The sequence below is a fragment of the Ranitomeya variabilis genome, chromosome 3 (assembly GCF_051348905.1).
Source record: "Ranitomeya variabilis isolate aRanVar5 chromosome 3, aRanVar5.hap1, whole genome shotgun sequence".
In the NCBI taxonomy this organism is placed as follows: Eukaryota; Metazoa; Chordata; class Amphibia; order Anura; family Dendrobatidae; genus Ranitomeya; species Ranitomeya variabilis.
This window is the reverse complement of record NC_135234.1, coordinates 69,609,402-69,629,821: the sequence shown is the minus strand read 5'-3', so window position 1 is coordinate 69,629,821 and position 20,420 is coordinate 69,609,402. Positions and strand designations below refer to the sequence as shown.

Genomic DNA, 20,420 nt, shown 5'->3' with positions numbered 1-20,420 from the left:
TTCAATCACTGAAATTTTTATTCCAAATATAAAGAAATCACCATCCATATTACAAATAAAGGCACTCAACCGGGTCATCATCCACATGACCGTGCAATTGTACACCTGATTTACATCCCTTCTTCCTACATAGCTGCATAATAATATATACACATACACTCTATAGACTGCTCTGCTCTGGATTTACACATATACACAACATTACTTACAGAGATATATAAATATCTTATTCAATATAGTTCCTGAACAGCATATATATATATATATACACAACGTCCTGCATCGTGGTGCAGGTGATATACAGGAGTTTCTTTAAGTATGTACATCATATATCTACCAGAATACAAGAACTTTTACACCCATCATAATCTTGCATATTTCTTTGCGAACATTTACAAAAATTCTATTTTCAATGAGATTATTCTATCGGAGAAAATAAAACGCTATGTTGGAAACTCTTTGGCATTCGTCGGCCTGAGAGAAATGAAATTCACATTTGCCAACAGTCCCAATTTTGCTACAGAAGTTCCACAATCTGGACCACAAAATGGCAGGGCTTGGCAAAACAACAGCAAATTGCCATTTTTTACGTTTTTTCTCGGCGTCTCTGGAATAATTATCCCAAATGTTGCTTTCTATTTGTTAGTAAGTAGAGTAATTGTGCTTGTAAAAGGTAGAGGCGTAACTAAAGAGACCATATAACGAAGATATATAAGAAGTCGTCTTCTGAATGAAAATTTCTGAATTTTTATCATATCAGATAGAAGCTTGATCTGCAAACTTTGCTAGTCTCTGGTACAATTCGTCTATTCTGTCAAATAAGGTGGAAAAAAAAAGAACAAAATGCAGTGCCATTTTTTTCTGGGGGTTTTCTGCAGTTAATAGGGCCCACCAGGTGCCATAGGTGTCCGTTATTAGCTTTTATTTTCCTATAACGGATCATAAAAATGGAAATAAAAGCTCAGATGGAAACTAAGCGTCAGCTTACTATGCACTTTTCCTCTACTAAAAAAATGTGACACCAACCACACCGCTGTATATATATGATTGCACAGTAGTAGAGGAAACAAGCACCTAAGATTTTGTGTTGGAAAGAAGAGGAAGGAATCCAGAAAGCGCTGCATTGCCTAGTCAAAAATATTAGGAAAACATGGCAAATCATGCTACTAGATAAAAAATATATATATTGCCAACTAAAAAGTAAAAAATGGAGAGCGATAGGATGACAGACTAAACAATCTGACTGTTATCCGATTTTTTTTCATGGACATTATCACATGAATGAGCGAGTTGGAGTCGCAAAACCTTTGCACAAAAAGTTTGCGACTCTTGACATTTTTACTCGATCCCAAGCAGATCTGCCACAGTAGATTGCACATACACAAGGCATGACAAATCCCATCCACCATATTCTCCAGAAGTTATGACACTTCAGTGGCTCGACTTATGCCAGAAATGTACTCCAGTCCCTGACACTGGAGAGGTGCACAGAGGCAAATGCCAGAGATAAGATGTGCGGATTCATTAAGTGGTGCTTCTTTCTTCTACATGCCGACCATTGAGACTGGAGGCGTACCAAACCCCAGTCTTCAGGAATTGAGCCTATGGTCCTATATATCGGCATGTCTTAGGCAGGGGTCTTTTACTGAATGGATGTATGTAAAATACTAAGGGTATGTGTCCACATTCAGGATTGCATCAGGATTTGGTCAGGATTTTACGCAGGTAAAATCTGCACCAAATCTGCACCTGAGGCCACTGGCAGGTCACCTGCGTTGTTCTTGCGTTGTTTCAGCATTGTAAGGGCATGCTGCGTTCTGAAAAGACGCGCCGCATGTCCGTTTTCTCGGGTGTGCCGCATGCGTCTTTTAATGCATAGTGGAGACGGGATTTCATTAAATCCCCTCCACTATGTTGTAACATCTGGACGCTGCGTGTTTGACGTTGCAGCTCTACGCAGCGTCAAACACGCAGCGTTTCTGGAACGTGGAAACATACCCTTATAATTAACCTGAAAAAAATAAAACTTAAGCCATGCTGAATATTAGAACTAGGATTGGCAACAAATGGCCGCTTTCTTCCAAAAACAGCACCTCTCCTCTGTTTCCAGGTTGAGTGTGGTAGTGTACCTTGACCATATACAATTTAATGGAACTGAAGTGGAAATATTATAAAGAAGCCATAGATTAGTGTGGGGCATTTTATAGAAAAAGGCTCCATGTTTTTCTACTTCTGTAGAACCCTTTGAAATGCACGGTCTAAGCATCAGTTCTGTTACACAGTATGGCATGCAAACCCTTCTCCACAGACTCCAGTTACTAAGAGTATAGACGCAGCTTATAAACGAGGCTCGGGCATGGGGGTCGGCACTGTCCCATATCCTCCTCACACATAAAAGCCTGGAGACTGTTCAGTCCAGGGTGACAGAGGTAATGGAAACATTTCCCCGACACCAAAGTTCGTGTGTTCTGGATCCATTGGCACAAAACCAACGTCTGTTCTGAATTCTTTCCTGACGCGAGGATGCCACCGAGATCAGTGCGGCCTGGAGCAGATGGAAAACTGTGAAGAATATGAGCCGTGCTTTCTTGGCCGTCCGCCAGGATATTTTTTGCCGAGCAGAGATCCAGTGACATATGACTGCAGCAGTTTCCATAGTCCACAGCATGAGTGGAAAGAGATGTCCGTAATGGCATTTTGAGCTTTCATTACAAAGACATCATAGTAGCTCAATGTCCCACTTCTGCGTCAGGGCATTGTCTTGGACTCTGTTGACTACTATGTAGTTTTTGTCGTAGTAAATTCCACCTAAAGACAAGCAAAAAGATATGTTTTGGACGGCACTGCTAACACTGTGATGAGAACAAGAGGTAAAATACAAAAAGTAGAAAAGTGTCTAATATACAGGTCCTTCTCAAAAAATTAGCATATAGTGTTAAATTTCATTATTTACCATAATGTAATGATTACAATTAAACTTTCATATATTATAGATTCATTATCCACCAACTGAAATTTGTCAGGTCTTTTATTGTTTTAATACTGATGATTTTGGCATACAACTCCTGATAACCCAAAAAACCTGTCTCAATAAATTAGCATATCAAGAAAAGGTTCTCTAAACGACCTATTACCCTAATCTTCTGAATCAACTAATTAACTCTAAACACATGCAAAAGATACCTGAGGCTTTTAAAAACTCCCTGCCTGGTTCATTACTCAAAACCCCCATCATGGGTAAGACTAGCGACCTGACAGATGTCAAGAAGGCCATCATTGGCACCCTCAAGCAAGAGGGTAAGACCCAGAAAGAAATTTCTCAACAAATAGGCTGTTCCCAGAGTGCTGTATCAAGGCACCTCAATGGTAAGTCTGTTGTAAGGAAACAATGTGGCAGAAAACGCTGTACAACGAGAAGAGGTGACCGGACCCTGAGGAAGATTGTGGAGAAGGACCGATTCCAGACCTTGGGGAACCTGAGGAAGCAGTGGACTGAGTCTGGTGTGGAAACATCCAGAGCCACCGTGCACAGGCGTGTGCAGGAAATGGGCTACAGGTGCCGCATTCCCCAGGTAAAGCCACTTTTGAACCATAAACAGCGGCAGAAGCGCCTGACCTGGGCTACAGAGAAGCAGCACTGGACTGTTGCTAAGTGGTCCCAAGTACTTTTTTCTGATGAAAGCAAATTTTGCATGTCATTCGGAAATCAAGGTGCCAGAGTCTGGAGGAAGACTGGGGAGAAGGAAATGCCAAAATGCCTGAAGTCCAGTGTCAAGTACCCACAGTCAGTGATGGTGTGGGGTGCCATGTCAGCTGCTGGTGTTGGTCCACTGTGTTTCATCAAGGGCAGGGTCAATGCAGCTAGCTATCAGGAGATTTTGGAGCACTTCATGCTTCCATCGGCTGAAATGCTTTATGGAGATGAAGATTTCATTTTTCAGCACGACCTGGCACCTGCTCACAGTGCCAAAACCACTGGTAAATGGTTTACTGACCATGGTATTACTGTGCTCAATTGGCCTGCCAACTCTCCTGACCTGAACCCCATAGAGAATCTGTGGGATATTGTGAAGAGAAAATTGAGAGACGCAAGACCCAACACTCTGGATGAGCTTAAGGCCGCTATTGAAGCATCCTGGGCCTCCATAACATCTCAGCAGTGTCACAGGCTGATTGCCTCCATGCCACGCCGCATTGAAGCAGTCATTTCTGCCAAAGGATTCCCGACCAAGTATTGAGTGCATAACTGAACATTATTATTTGATGGTTTTTTTGTTTGTTATTAAAAAACACTTTTATTTGATTGGACGGGTGAAATATGCTAATTTATTGAGACAGGTTTTTTGGGTTATCAGGAGTTGTATGCCAAAATCATCAGTATTAAAACAATAAAAGACCTGACAAATTTCAGTTGGTGGATAATGAATCTATAATATATGAAAGTTTAATTGTAATCATTACATTATGGTAAATAATGAAATTTAACACTATGTGCTAATTTTTTGAGAAGGACCTGTATAGCTAAATCTGCCCAAAGATAATGGAAAACGTTAGCAAATTGTCTGTTGCCCACAGCAACCAATCACAGCGCAGGTTTCATTTCGTATTCTGCTTTTAAAAAATAAAAGCTGTGCTGTGATTGGTTGTTATGGGTAACGGGGGTACTCTTTATTTTAGAACGCTTTCATTCATCTGTGTCACGTTTTAACCAGTGAATTCTGATTTTCCATTCAGTCCCATTGCCCCCCGATGTATAACATCCGTCCCCTCGTCGTGCCGTCTGCCATTACTAATATTTGTGGGAGAATGGATCCTTCTACAGATCTCACTGATACAGGCGTGGTTCTGTAATAGGAGCCACCGGTGTAACACGTCCATTCATGATATTTCTTCTCTCCTAAATATTCCACCATCGCCTGTGAGTGATATTATTGAGAAGTTGAAGGAACTGCAGCAACTTTGCTATGAAGTGGAGACCCCATAACGTTAGAGCGGGGTCACCGAGTGCTGAGGGGCAGTAAAGTAAAAAAACCCCGCCAAAAACAGGCAGAGATGCTTACCTGTCTAAATGGGCCTCAATACTATTGCACTGACAGGGTGCAGCGGACCCAAGTAAAATGGCAGCTGCACAGGTGCAATACCTAATGAAACAGCCAGCCTTCAATCAGGGATTGGCCGTGTGGTACACCAATGCAAAAAATATATATATATATACTCTGTATGTGGCGTGTTCACACAAGGAATGCAGAGCATCTGGCTCCAGCCTAATAATGACGCCCTATGGGTGTGAACAGAGGCCACAGTGTACAGAACCATTTGGGCCCAACTGCACCCTGAAAAAAATATAGTGTGCAAAACCAAAACATATAAATATATGTGGGGTATTGGTTGATATTCTGGCCAAAATATGTAAGCAGGCAACCCGCGTCAAGGGTCCCCACGTTTGCCAGTCCTACACTAACATGAAAAACCACCAAAAGAGGATTTTTTCCTCTTTTGGTGGTTTTTCAGGGCAGAAAAGTCACCAATGTTCTTCTGACTCCATAACTGTCTAAACCTCCACTGGTATTAACATCAGCACAAAAACTGTACCCCTGTCGGGGGCTTCATGGCGCATGCGAGCCTTACATCACCAAACACAAACACAAGGATTGGATGGAGTGGTGTAAAGCTGTTACCGCTGGGCTCTGGAGCAGTGGAGACATGGTCTGTGCAGTTACGGATCGCACTTCTCTATCTGGCAGGCATCTGAGTCTGGGTTTCGTGAATGCCAAGAGGACATTACCAGCCTGATTCCATTGTGCCATTTGTAAAGTTTTGTGGAAAAAGGATAATGCTATGGGTTCAGCATACCACAACATGTTGGATAATTGTAGCTTCTAACTTTATGGGGAACAGTTTAGAGAAGATCCCTTTCTAATCTTGTATGTCCCCAAATAAGATAAAATATCTAGGTATAACAAAATATAATTGTTATGGCTGTAGCTCTTCAAACTAACTTTTATTATTGAAAGATAGAGCGTGTAAATGTAATTTTGTGAGCCCCAAACCACAATTTTCTACAGGGATAGCCAACGATCACAGGTGATTAAGAGTGCTACTGTAGTCTTGTCATGTGCGCCAAAGAGACCCCCATATTCACCATATATACACCAATTGTGAAAGGTCTACTGCACAGCTAGTCTGAAAACAGGCTTGTGGCCCGAGTCTTTCTGTGATGCTCTGATCACCCCCAAAATTATCTGGACACAGGTTAGTTTATCCACACCTACTTTAAAACCCCAAAGTCAAAAAGGCAGCTGATGAAGACTGAATAAATAAGCAGACTTCATTAAGGAGACCCCAAATTAATAATTATCACCTACCTTTAAGATCAAGAACAAGGTCATCACTTATATATGAAGAGATGGTGCCACCTTTATCGATCCTCCACTTCTGGCGTGGTTTCCCATGTTCTGACCACAATGACACCTTTGACCCTGGGATATTTTTGCCTCCAATGACATCCAAACATGAATCATTTGCCTAGAAATGTGATGAACATTATAGACGATTTTAAGAACACAGTATTGCCAGATAAGTAGAAGATTTACAACTATAATCATCAATGGAAAGTGACCATATATGTACCTCCACCTCTTCGCTGATGTCAGGGACAGTGATCTACCCATTCATAGATTTGGTGAAGATCCTAGCTGCCAGCACTACTCTGACATGTCAGGAGAAGTTATGGACTGTGCTGAGGTTACTATTGTAGGATATGCCAAATCTCCCAGAATGTCTGGGTTGGTCGTGGGCAAAAGGAGAAACCCCCAAACACCCAGAATATTTGTTTACTTAGGAGCTACCAAAACCTCATGGACAGCAACATTTTTGGAAGTTTCTTATGTGAGATGCCAGAATGCTCCTTCATCAGATGAATCCATATTGTCCACCCGCACATTCAAAGGTAAAGTAAAGGGACATTGGCTGGAGGGGGCCTTCTTACAGACACAGTATTGGCCATTTACTTTTTCCAGTGAGATATATAATAGTAATCTTTTAATCGCTGGTAGTATATTAATATATTATAAATTAATATGTACCTTTGACTTTAGGAATCCTCTGCAGAAATACCAGATCTGAGTGGTCTGCCCATTCCTTGGGGAGACATTGACAAATGTCGCTCTTGAATCTGCTAGTTTCCCAGTGACTGTCAGATACTTGTCTTTATCTCGGTTCTTAATCATAAAATATACTGAAGGCTGTAGGAAGAAACAAGGCAGATGTAGGAATGTGGCATCACAATATTATGTAGTTGAGCTGATACATAGGTGGAATTTTAGACTTCTGGAGCTGATCTATCATTGGTGTGTTCACATGGGACGGAGAGGTTTTTGTTTCTGTATTTTCATGGAATTGTACATTATTTATTTAGGTCTGCATGTATGTGTTTATATATATATATGTATATATATATATATATATATATATATATATATATATATATATATATATATATATATATATACACTGTATAACTGTATATAAAGAAAAAATTGGAACAGCATCCAATACTACCTCAATAGCGTGCAGAGCTTTCCCAACCAGCAGTCCAATAGCCTCCAGTTATAGTATCAAAAAAAGAAAAGCAGCACAAAATAATAGAAAAAAGTGGACTTTATTGCCTGAACGGCGTGGCAACGTTTCGGATACAAAATCCTTTTTCAAGCTTGAAAAAAGGATTTTGTATCCGAAACATTGCCACGCCGTTCAGGCAATAAAGTCCACTTTTTTCTATTATTTTGTGCTGCTTTTCTTTTTTTGATACTATAACTGTATATAGGTATACATGTATATACTATCACGCTGTGACTATGGGCGATAAAAGGTCCCTAGAACTGGTGTCGCCCTAGTCTATCCCTGTCCCCCGGATTACTCCTGAAGGTGGAGACACAGGGTTCATGTGCCTTGCTATGCTCCTATAGCAACCCTTATCTGTCCCCTCACAGGGTAGTGGGAAGCACCAGTGTGTAGGAACACACTAACCAGGCAATCAAGGGAAGACGGACAGGGATAAATGAAAATATCAACCATACGAAAATACATACACCAAACAACAGAGTGGAAAACAGGGGAGTTAAAGGAGAAGCCAAATAGGAGAGGATGATGATGTGCACACAATCAAATTCCAAGAAACCATCTTCTGAACAACTCTCCAAATGCCAACTCCAACCAAAAACTGCACCTCCAACTCCAGAACCAGATAACAAGAACTAACACTGGCAATCCCTAAGTGCCAGAGGTGACCCTATATAGCAGAGGGAAATGGACAACATTGAACAGAAGAGACAATCCAGGTAGGAAAGCTCAGGGAGCTTCAAGTGAACAGTTAAACCCTTGCACTGCTAGCAGGAAACAAACCTGCAGTGTTCATTAAGATGGTGAAGAACTTCTAACCAGTGCAGGAGTTCGCAAAACCAGACACCACAGTCTTCTGGCACCTCTCTGTCATGGTGTCCCCATGACATACACTGCGTATGTGTATATATATATATATATAGTGAGTGAAAGAGTGAAATAGGAATTGAACATGTCACCAATTTTAAGTACATTTATTTCTAAAGGTGCTATTGACATGAAATTCTGGAATACACAATGGTCAGATGAGACCAAAATGCAACTACTTAACTCTTTGGATGCCGTAATACACACAATGTTTGGATATATTCACACTGTTTTTTTAGCCATTTTTTTAATGCTGCATTCACATTATGGCCAAGGTACGTTATTTTTGCCTTGATTTATGAAAAAAATTGGACCACAATTTTAGAAAATTGCAATGAAAAACACAGCACAATGGCATTTCTGCACATTTCTAATGTGTTTCAGGTGAATTTTTTATGCCATTATTTTGATGAGTATTTTGGGGATTCCTTGACCTCAGTGGGAGAAAAATTCTAGCAAAAATGATAAAAGAATTAACAATTGCTGGGCTGCATGCTGTCATTTTGATATAATCACTGTTTTCTCTGCTGCAGATATAGCACTGCTCAAATGCTGAGGCCTGCATAACCCCGCCCACACCATTAATTGGCAGCTCTCTGTGTTCAATGTACTTTAACAGAAAGCTGGTGAGGGCAGGGTTAAACAGAGAAGTGGACTAGGAGGCATGAGACACATAGTCCTCTAGTGATAATCTACTGCTGATAAAACACTGATTTTATTGAAACAGCAACATACAGCCTAGTAAGTGACACATCACTGTAATCTGGCTCTGTGCCCCTACATCATGGTGCTCTCAGATCACGGTACACAGCAGAAAACAGCTGACATATTTCCTTTAAAGGCCCTGTTACATGCACCAATCAGCTGAACAAATGTTTAAAGGAAAGTTAGTTCCCAATCACGGCCCGATGTAAACAAGAGCTAATAAATTACGAAGCGCTTATTCGGTTGATTTTATTTTTTATGCTGGTCAGCAAAAAATCATCACTGCTCATTAGCACATGCCCTCATATATTTACTGCATGGGTAGGAATAATCATAGCAACAATCATTCATCCCATCTCTACTAGAAGCATAACAAGGAGAATTGGAGCTGCTAACACAGGAAGAGAGATATGTTGTCATAGGCATCACTGAAACTTGGTGGGATGATACACATGCTTGAAATACAAACCATGAAGGCTACAACTTATTTATTAGAAACAGGATTAACAAGAAGGGAGGAGGTGTTGCCCTGTATGTTAGGAAAAAGTATATCTCTACAGAGATCCAAGCTTCAGAGACTGGTAGCTCTGAAGAAACTGTTTGGGTAAGAATTTAAAGAGACAAGAACAGAAAATACACTATTGTAGGTGTTTACTATAGGCCACCTGGACAGACTGAAGATATGGATGAACTCTTTTACATCACATGTCTCTGTTCTCAAAAAAGTCCGACATAGTGATAATGGGAGATTTTAACTTTCCAGATATTTGTTGGGAATCTCTCTCAGGGAAAAGTGCTGGGTCCAGAAAATTCTTATTTTCTCTTGTTAACAACTTTATCTTTCAAAAGGTAGAAGAAAGAATAAGAGGATCTGCAATCTTGGACCTAATTCTTACCAACAGGGAGGAAATGGTTGAGGAAGTAAAGATGGCTTGGAATTTAGGAGGCAGAGATCATGCTATCCTCAAATTTTGGATTACAAAAGGAGGAAGACCAGCGAGGAATCAGACTATAAGGTTGGCCTTTAGAAAGGTAGATTTTAATGGACTCAGAGAGATGGTAGGAAAGGTCTAATGGCTGGATATTCTAAAGCACAGAAATGTCCAAGAAGGATGGGAGATTTTGGTAAATGAAATTCTCACCGCACAATTGGTAACAGTCCCCAAAAGGAGGAAGAATTGGAAGATTTAAAGAGACCAGGGAGAAATAACACAGAACTTAATCACTTGTTAAAAAGGAAAAAAGAAATGTATATCACATGGAAAGAGGGGGGCATATTGAAAGAAGAATATAATGCTGTTTGCAGGGAATGCAGAGCAAGCGTTGGAAGAGCTAAAGCCAGTAATGAAGTGAGGCTTGCAATGGAAACTAAAAGCAGCAAAAAAGGATTTTGGGGGTATATCAAAAGCAAAAGAAAAGCCAAAGATGCTATAGGACTTTTACAAGGGTGAAGTGGTCAAAAATGATGTTAAGAAGGCAGAGCTTTAAAATTCCTATTTTGTATTTGTGTTCTCTAAGAAAGCAAATGTAACATCAACTGATCTTCAAGGTGCCATCAAAGGAATAAAAGAATCCACACTATCCATAAACAGAGAGATGGTGAGGGAACAATTTAAATGAATTTAAACATCCTGGTCCAGATTAATTATTACCTAGGGTACTGAAAGCGTTTGCAGAGGAAATTGCAGAATCACTAGCCAGAATCATGGAAAAATCCTGAAAAAAAGAAGAAGTCACAGAAGATTGGAGAAGGGCAAATGTTGTCCCTATCTTCAAAAAAAGAAAGAAGACGGAGCCAGGAAATTACAGGTCAGTGAGCCTTACTTCTATACCAGGAAAGATATTTGAGCAAATTATTAAACGGCATGTATGTAAGTACTAGGATAAGAATATAGTAATTAACCAGATTGCAGGATATCCCTATAGCAATGGGATTAGTTAGAGGCAAAACTCAATACACAATTTAACAAAGACAACCCCTACAAGCTGATTACAGCAGAAAAAGGGGAACAGAGTATCTTATATCAAGTAATAAATTTTATTTAAACAGAATACATAAAATAATTAGCAAATAAAATATTACTGCAGAAGCAGGAAAAGGGGATCCATAGTAAATTGTTAACAACCAGTAGTGCAAATAGAGAAAAAATTATAATGTAAAACACCTCATTTTATATACATACTAGCTGAAAATTCAGAGAAGTTAGATTAGTTAAAAATGTACAAACAACCACTAAGATTGAAGGCTATTTGATGTCTGTAGGTTACTTAATTGCACAAAGTATATGGCAATGCTCACAATGAGGACAAAGTAACCGCACGAGGCTATATGTATATGGCAGTATGAAGATAAAGTGCTAACAGTGCATAACCACAAGTGGGCTAAAGTGCATAAGATGGACAGGTACTTACTGGTAAAGTATGATTATAGGGACCACTGCCTGACGCCCCTACACGCGTTTCGCTGTGTTTCCATCAGGAGGCGATGTGCTCTAATCAGCTTGTAAGGGTTGTCGTTGTTAAGTAATTAACCAGAGCCAGCATGAGTTTAAAGCAAACAAGTCATGCCAGACTAATCTAATTTCCTTCTATGATAGAATTACTGACTGGGCGGATTAGGGAAATGCAGTAGATATAGTCTATCTCGACTTCAGCATAGCATTTGAAAAAGTATCTCATACTATCCTTATAAAAAAATTACCAAATATGGGATTGACAAGGCTATGGTTAGGTGGACTCGTAACTGGCTCAGTGATCATACTCAAAGAGTGGTAACAAATGGTTGCACCAATTGGAAAAGTGTTTCTAGTGGAGTACCAAAAGGCTCGGTCCTGGCTCGAGAGTTGTTCAACATTTTTAAAAATGATCTAGATAAGGGAACTGAAGGTAAACTAATCAAATTTGCAGACAATGCAAAGCTAGGAGGGATAGCTAACACTAGAAAAGACAGAACGGATTCAGAAAGATCTAGATAAGCTTGATCAATGGACGGTAACTAATACAGTAGAATGGTATTTAACAGGGAGAAATGCAAGATTCTACGTTTGGGAAACAAAAACAAAAATTACATCTATAGAATGGGAGGAATAGAACTAAGCAACAGCATGTGTCAAAATGACTTGGTTATACTAATAGATCACAGACTGTACATGAGTCAACAGTGTGGTGCAGCAGCAAAAAAGGCAAACACAGTTCTAGGATGTATTAAGAGAAGCATAGTGTCTAGATCACATGAAGTAATTATCCCCCTCTTCTCCTCCTTGGCCAGGCCTCATAAGGGATACTGAGTCCAGTTCTGGGCACCACATTTTAAAAAAGACATTGAAAAACTAGAGCAAGTTCAGAGAAGAGCTACCAACATGGTGAGCGGACTGCATAGTGTGACCTCTGAGGAACGGTTAAAGGATATGTGCATGTTTAGCTTGCAAAAAAGAAGGCTAAGGGGAGACTTAATAGCGGTCTACAAATATCTGAAGGGATGTCACAGTGTAGAGGGATCATCATTATTCTCATTTGCACATGAAAACACGAGAAGCAATGGAATTAAACTGAAAGAGAGAAGATACAGATTAGATATTGGAAAAAAACTTTTTGACAGTGAGGGTGTCACGGGGTTACCGGCGACAGAGTGGAGCCAGAAGACTGCAGCGTCTGATTGTTCCGGCACTGAGAAGAAGCACTTCTCCTTCATTTTAAAAGTGTTTATTTCTTCCGGCAGAACAGGGGTTAATCGGCCATGTTGGAAATCCCTGTGCTCACAGCTGTGCTCAGTTAGCCACTCCTTTTCCCTTTATAATCCGGGCTCTGCTACAAATCCTCGTCAGAGCTAGCATTTGCTGCATGGTTAAAGGTGGGAGAGGAGCATACATGAGGAGAGGAGAAGGAGAGTTGAAGGAGTTGCTAGTGACTGTTGCTTGGTGTGTATTTGTGGTAATTCCTTATCCTTCTCTGCTTTTCTTTATTCCCCTACCTTTACACCCCGGTGTATTCCTCTGTTATATGTGAGTGAATATTTTATATGCCTAGAGTTTTCTGTTAACCCTTGTCCGTGTTGCCTTGTTTGTCGGGTTGGGCCATTGTAGCGCCCCTTCTTCCCTGGGAAGGGGAGGTGAACAGACAGATGACTAACTTAGGAGATAAGGCAAGGAGGGAGGCCCCGGCATGTTTGGCATCTGAAGTATTTCGGGGAGCAGGGCGAGCTAGAGCACCCCCTAGTGTTAGGGACAGGAAAGGAGTCCCTGATCCCGGGTCACCCGACAGCTGTGCCGTGACAGAGGATGATCAATGAGTGGAACAGGCTGCCACGAGAGGTGGTGAGTTCTCCTTCAATGGAAGTCTTCAAACAGAGGCTGGACAGACAGCTGTGTGAGATGGTTTAGTGAATCCTGCATTGAGCAGGAGGTTGGACACGATGACTCTGGAGGTCCCTTCCTACTCTAACATTCTATGATTCTAAGGCTGATCGACCGAACTCCATCGTGTGCTGTGTAAAAAAAAAAAAGACCTCACTCTTGGGCTATGAACTCACTATTTGTCAGCACAGTTCAAAAGGGTATTTTCAATGTTACCCAAGCCCTGCTGATGTTTCTAGAAAATCAGATAATGTAAAGTAATGGTCAGAGGTTGAGTACTGAGGCCTCTGGTCAGCTCAAGTAACAAAACTTTTCAGCCAGTGTGCCTTTTATCTTTATGACTTGTTTATTAATGGACTGTCAGCAAAGAATGATCAATGTGTGCAGCTTAGAGCTCGTGTTACCTGTTTTAGAGGACGCAGGGACCCAATCGCTTTCCAGCCACTGAACTGTGACCAGTTTAGAATTTGCTGAGGATCCAGCAGCATTTGTCTTCCAAGGAAATTGGCACTTTCAAATGCAATCCACCTGTAAGTGTACAGAACATGAAAATGTGATCAAGTAAAATAAGAGGTTCAATTAATTTTTAGTGGAAATGAAAAAGAAAAACACTGAAAACTTAATTTAAAAAACAAACAAACAACACAATATGGCTTGTTTGAAACGGAATGTCTGAATTACCAAAACAATGTTCTAAAATAAGCTATTCTCACTGGCTGTATCCCTTCCTGCTGCAGTGGTCTGTGCTGGGGCAATGATAACGCTCTTCCATCACATGACCATTGGATCGGGATGTAATCCAATGCACTGCTGATGATGTCCCGTTGCTGTCAACTGAGAGCTGCAGCCAATCACTGATGTTAGGTGATCGAAGATCAGGATGTAATCAGAATCCACCAGATCGACTTATTATGGACTGACGGTGAATACAATCCTGTATAGAATACAGCTTCTATTTTTCTTTTAAAACATTTACATTTTGTTTGTTTTTTTTAGTCAGCAACCATTTAAACTTCGAGGTTTACTGCTTCCAACCTCAAAGGGTTAGCCATAAACAACATTTAGCACCTGACCGCAGGTTAAAAGATAAGTTTATGATCGCAGGGGGTCCAGCTGAAGCCCAGTGAGCATGAGGCGATTATGAGCATGTGCGACCACAACTCATAGATGATCACCATAGGCTGTGAATGGAGCAGTGGTCGCACATGCTCACTAATGCGTTATTCTCAGGATCGGTGAGAGCCCCAGCTGTCAGACCCCAGTGATGTCTGGCTCTTTCCACTATCCAGACATGTACCTTATTAAATATTCCTGGAAGTCTTTGAATAAACTGATGACGGGATGGATCTCTTACTTTTTTCAATATGGCTTGATATGATTATACCTAACAATGAAGACTCATGCTACTTGGGGTTTATGCCCCTATGTGATTATACGTAAAACCCTGTGATGGCTTCACTTTCTTACTTGTGTTAAAAAAATTAATTAAGACGCCTACAGATGTAGCCATTCTTAAAATGTGAAAGCTGTCAGAAGGCAGAACGATAACTCGTTGCAGAAGTGTCGCTCGTCCCCTACAAATTCCATTGCTTTTGTTGTGTTAAGAATTTTCTGCGCTGCGAAATCCTTCTTGTGTGTTACTTTAAGAAAGGCTACATCAAATTGATTGGTGGAGGGTTAACCTCTAGAACCCCCACAATCGCTAGAATGAAGAGGCGGATTCCATTTTGGCATTTCTCCAGTACCGTGACACTCCCAAATTAGGGGCATCGAAGCTCCTGGGTTCAGATTAAAAGAAACAAGAGTGGAGCCCCCCTTTATAATATGTGATTTACAATACTGGTACCAGATGGGAAACTGGGTCCCCTAAATCTACAGGGCCCAGGTGCGACTGCTACTTCTATAGCTAAGCACCTGCTCCTAGGAGTTATGACATGGCCTTATTGACGTCAATATGTTGTAAGTCCATACTTTGGTGAAAACAAGAGGCAACGATATAGAACTTAAAGCAGTCAAACCCCCATCAATCAGTAACAATAATCCAAGTGATATGTCTAATGATAGAAAAATCCTTCAACTTAATATTAGTGATAGAATTCCCCTGAAGCGCCAGCTGAATAATGTTAGAAGACGTTGATGTCCTCATTACAAATTCCCGCAATTATAAAGCAGGGCGTTTATTTTAAAGGGGCTCAAGCTGACAGCGTTCAGCAGCAGTACGGAGAGCTTATCGTAATTCTATGATAGTGGTACCTTCCCAATCAGGACTTACTCTTTGTGGTCCAAGCTGTATTTTTTTATTACCATTTTGCGATCCGTACGACTTTCTGATACCTTTTTATTCAATTTTTTTTCTGGCGGGGAAGTGAAGTGAACAGTAAAAAAACAGCAATTCTGTCATTCAGATTTTTTTTTTGTTTCGGCCTGTGGTATAAATATTTTATTATTTCATTTAGTTATACTAGCACCGATACCAAATATTTTAAAGGGGTTGTCTGTCCTATGGCTACAAGTTTGCACTCACTATGTGCATTGTGACGATTCTCCGGTACAGACGCCGGGAGCAGCGGGCACGTGACTGAAAGTATGAGATTTGCATACATGCAGTCACAGGGCGACTAGACGTGCATGGCCTTGCTCTAAACAAGTGAACTGAGCAAGCCTGGACATGTCTAGTCGGAATGTGGCCGGAAGTATACAAATCACATACTTGCAGTTACATGCGCCGGCACTGGAGAATCCTCATAGCACACGCACATAGAGTGACTGCAGACTTGTACTCCAAAGCTGAACAACCCCTTTAAAATATTATCATTCTCTATGACTAAGGGCGCAGTAGGCCCCCTAAACGCAACAGCGCGGTTCCTCTACCATATTATCTTTGTATGGATTTTTAAATTTATGTATTTGGGATAAAGCTTGAAGATTTTTTATTATTGGATGTGCCTGTCCACCTCTTTTTTTGCATTGAATATTTCAGGTCGGTCAGCGGCATTGGAATGACAGGTGTTTCCTAAAATAGGAGTACGATGGAAATTTTCTCTTCCATTTTTATGGAATACCTATTATTTCTACTTTATTAACATTTTGAGAAGAGAAGGGTGGCATAAAATGTGACTTATTTTTTCATTATTTTTTGCAGTCTTTGTTATTCCATTTTCAATCACTTGAATGCTTGTATAATACACTGTAAGTACAATTACTGATCATCTGGTCTTTGTCAGTGTACAGGAAGGGGGGAAATAGCGGCACCTATGGGGTTAAACTGCGATCAGAGCTGGCTCCTACTGCTGCAATTAGCTCTACTGTACTCATGCCAATGCGAGTCTGCCTCAAATGCGCCCCCACAAGGCTCAGTGCAGGTTTGCAGGTTGCTGTTCTCGCTCCTTTTTCCAATATAAAAATGATTATCTCCGCGTGTATCATCAGGATCGGCTGCAGACAAGGTGCCCTATCTAATATCAGTATGAGGAGAGGGTTATATTACACGCAGGTGGTGGAACTTCAGGAAAGGTGCCTTTGGGAAGAACAGAAGCACACAACACATAAGCCCTAATATTTGACTGCATATGTTTGTCATTGGTCTGTCCCTGCTGTAGTCTCCTCGGATATCTAATCTCCAGAGAAGGAAGCAGAAATAGATACGTAACAGTCAGCGCTTTCTCCTCACCGCTTGACAGGTATATGTGTTCCTACCCACAGGTAACAATTCTTATTCGTATGGATCTGGATGGTGTTAAATCAAGGTTGCATATTAAATCGTCATAGAAACTACATATATTATACAGGCGTAGCAGAGCTATCACTATGTGCTTGTTTATTCTTTACATAGGACTGCAGGAAAAACTTGTGTATATCATAAGCCGTCTTCAGACATTATACAATTAGAAACGAAGAATCTAGTATAGTATAAGCACAGTCACACGCACATCGGGGGTCTATTCCCACAGCAATACTGTACTAACATGTCAACTTCTACTGCCCACGTGGAAAATGTGCTCAGGAGTTCATGACTGGTGGCTTAAAGGTGACAGCTCTGTTAAGACTTCAAAAATAATCATCTTTTCCCATGAGGATGCATGCCTGGAAGTCACCCAGAGATCACACTGCTTGACTATGAGATATAGTGGCGAGGTTGGCACGTGCGGCCCATAAGGACTGATGGTCACCAGATTACATGGGAATAGAGTTCTTCAGTCCTCCTCTTTTGTCAAGTTGTTACAAATTATTCATTGCTTACTTGTGTTACAATCTGTTTTGTTTTTGACCATCCGCCATCTTGTTGTGGTTTTCTGGCTGCTGGTCTTTTTCCCCTGGTGCTGGGTTGTCTTAGGTCAGGTGTTGGTATCACCCTTTATTACCCAGCACCTGCCTCCCAGTCCTTGCTGGACAACAGTGTTAATCCGTTAGTTCGGGCTAGGTGCTTTGATAGCTTTCTGTGTTGGATTTTATGCAGTTCTGGGACCTCTGGTTCTTCTATCCTTAGTTTCTGTTTTCAGTTGGTTTCTGCAGCCGTCTCTGTGTTTCTATTAGGAGGTGACCTGTTTTTATACCCAGTCCTTAGATCTTTTAGGGACCTCCATCCCCCTATCTATAGGTCTTCGCTTGAGATTAACCTAGGATCGTCGGTGGGTCTATTCGCAAGGAATGGGTCGCCTACTCCATCGTACGGTATCAGCCTAGTCTCAGTGCAGGGTCAGTTTTCCGCCTTCTATCCTAGTTCTGTGTTGCAGTTCCGTAACAACTTGTTTCTGATTTTGTAGAGGTTGGGCGATAGACTAAAAATTGCCCCCAATAGGGTAGATTCACACGAACGTATAAAAATCGGTCTGAGTTTCATCCAGAAAAGTTGGACGATTTTTTTCTCACTTGTCATCCATATACAATCCGTGTTTTTACTCAGCAGCTATTGATGATTTATAGTTTTCTATGTTACAGAATTGCAATGTATCCGTAAATATCGGATGTTATACTGTAGCTCCGTTTCCTGTTACTCATCCATAGACTTGAATAGGTAAGTTCCATAAAATTTATGTAACAAACTAGTGCGCGCTGCAATTTTTATCACACACAGATTAGGTCACATCAGTCCGAGCGCTCTCCGTTTTTTCCACAGACCACGCTCGTGCCGGAATTATGGTCCTATGAACGAGCCCTTACAGTATGTTCACAGGTATAGGAACTGCATCCGGATTTTCAGATGTTAAGAAAAAAAAAAATCCACAGTCGCAAAAAATCCAGAAGCAGCAAAGTGGGTGAGATTGTAATAAATCGAATCCACGCATGGCAGACATTTTCAGACAATAAATTGACTTTTTTATCATCTGTAGTGAAGTGATCATAGATTTATTGGCAATCTTTTCCCAATGGGGAAATGGAACACGGTTTTATATTTCATGGGTAATAAACAGCAAGTGTCCACAATAAACTGACATTCATCAAATGTTAAAAAATAAAACCACAAAAAAAGCAACAAAATTCTACTTATCACCTTAGGCTGGTGGCCAGATGCCCTTTGTACGTCTGACACAGGGCAGCATGGTGGCTCAGTGGTTAGCACTGGAGTCCGGGGTTCAAATCCCACAAAGGACAACATCTGCAACGAGTTTGCATGTTCTCCCCGTGCTTGTGTGGGTTTCCTCTGGGTTCTCTGGTTTCCTCCCACACTCCAAAAACATACTGATAGGGAATCTAGATTGTGAGCCCCATCGGGGACAGCGATGATAATGTGTGCAAAACTGTAAAGTGCTGCGGATTATGTTAGCGCTATATAAAAATAAAGATTATTATTATTATGTGACCACTACAGCCAATCACAATATGTCTTTGCTGGAGTTTAGTTTTTTTTTTTAGGCAGCACCAAGAGAACATCACCCAACAGAAGAGATGGCATCCCTTAGGCCCAACAGCATCTTGTATCATCATACCTCTTCCACAACTTTATACTGAATGCCTGTTTATGCCATAGATTATTATTATGCTTTTCTTATATCGTGCCATCATATTCCACAACACTTTAAATACATTATCATCACTTGCAGATGTTGTCCTTGGTGGGATTTGAACCCAGTACCCCAGCAAAGCAACAGTGCTAACCACTGAGCCACCGAGCTGCCGATAGATGTAAGTTTGCAGAATTGTTAACTAGACATAACTGCAAACAGCTACTATCTGGTGGCATACCGACATGCCTGTCCTGAAGCAAGAGCTTTCATTTTTATTTAATTTTATGCCAGTACTCAATATAATAAGTAAAGCTATAACTAAAGAGGAGAATATATGAGATTTTAAGTAAATTGAAGTTACTTTGTATAATTTGCAAACACTCTCTGATTGACATAAAATCTCATGTGAACGTCTTTAGTCAAGTTTGTTTTCCATTAGTCATAAATTTCGGTTTTCGATTTTACTGTCACAGGATGGTTTGCCAACAAGCTACAAATCTTATCAAAAGTCAAAATTTTAATATCAACCAGAGCTCAATACAATGATGCACTGTAATAATAAATACATGTAATCATCTGTTTGCACCAAAAAAAAGATTGACGTCTGCATAGGATGTGACCAAAATGTTACTCATCTTTCCTGGATCAAGCGTCAAGTCTTGCATCTTCCTCCAACCTCCGTCATTCTCTGTTCCCTGGCGCATCAGAATCCTCTGACATCTAGCACGCTCCTCTGACATCTAGCATGCTCCTCTGACATCTAGCACACTCCTCTGACATCTAGCACACTCCTCTGACATCTAGCACACTCCTCTGACATCTAGCACGCTCCTCTGACATCTAGCACACTCCTCTGACATCTAGCACGCTCCTCTGACATCTAGCACGCTCTCTGACATCTAGCACGCTCCTCTGACATCTAGCACGCTCT

The 20,420-nt window shown here is 40.8% G+C and overlaps 1 protein-coding gene across 1 annotated transcript in view; it reads right to left on the bottom strand.

Annotated features, from left to right (window-relative positions):
* CRYBG3 (crystallin beta-gamma domain containing 3) overlaps window positions 1-20,420 on the bottom strand; it is a 176,147-nt gene continuing 155,727 nt past the window's right edge. Inside the window, exons 19-22 of the mRNA XM_077294112.1 lie at window positions 13,949-14,072; window positions 7,086-7,244; window positions 6,366-6,525; window positions 1-2,808 (exon numbers count right to left, since the gene is read on the bottom strand). Of these exons, the coding sequence (XP_077150227.1) occupies window positions 2,720-2,808; window positions 6,366-6,525; window positions 7,086-7,244; window positions 13,949-14,072 (532 nt within the window). The 3' untranslated portion in view covers window positions 1-2,719. The remainder of the gene's footprint in view (window positions 2,809-6,365; window positions 6,526-7,085; window positions 7,245-13,948; window positions 14,073-20,420) is intronic.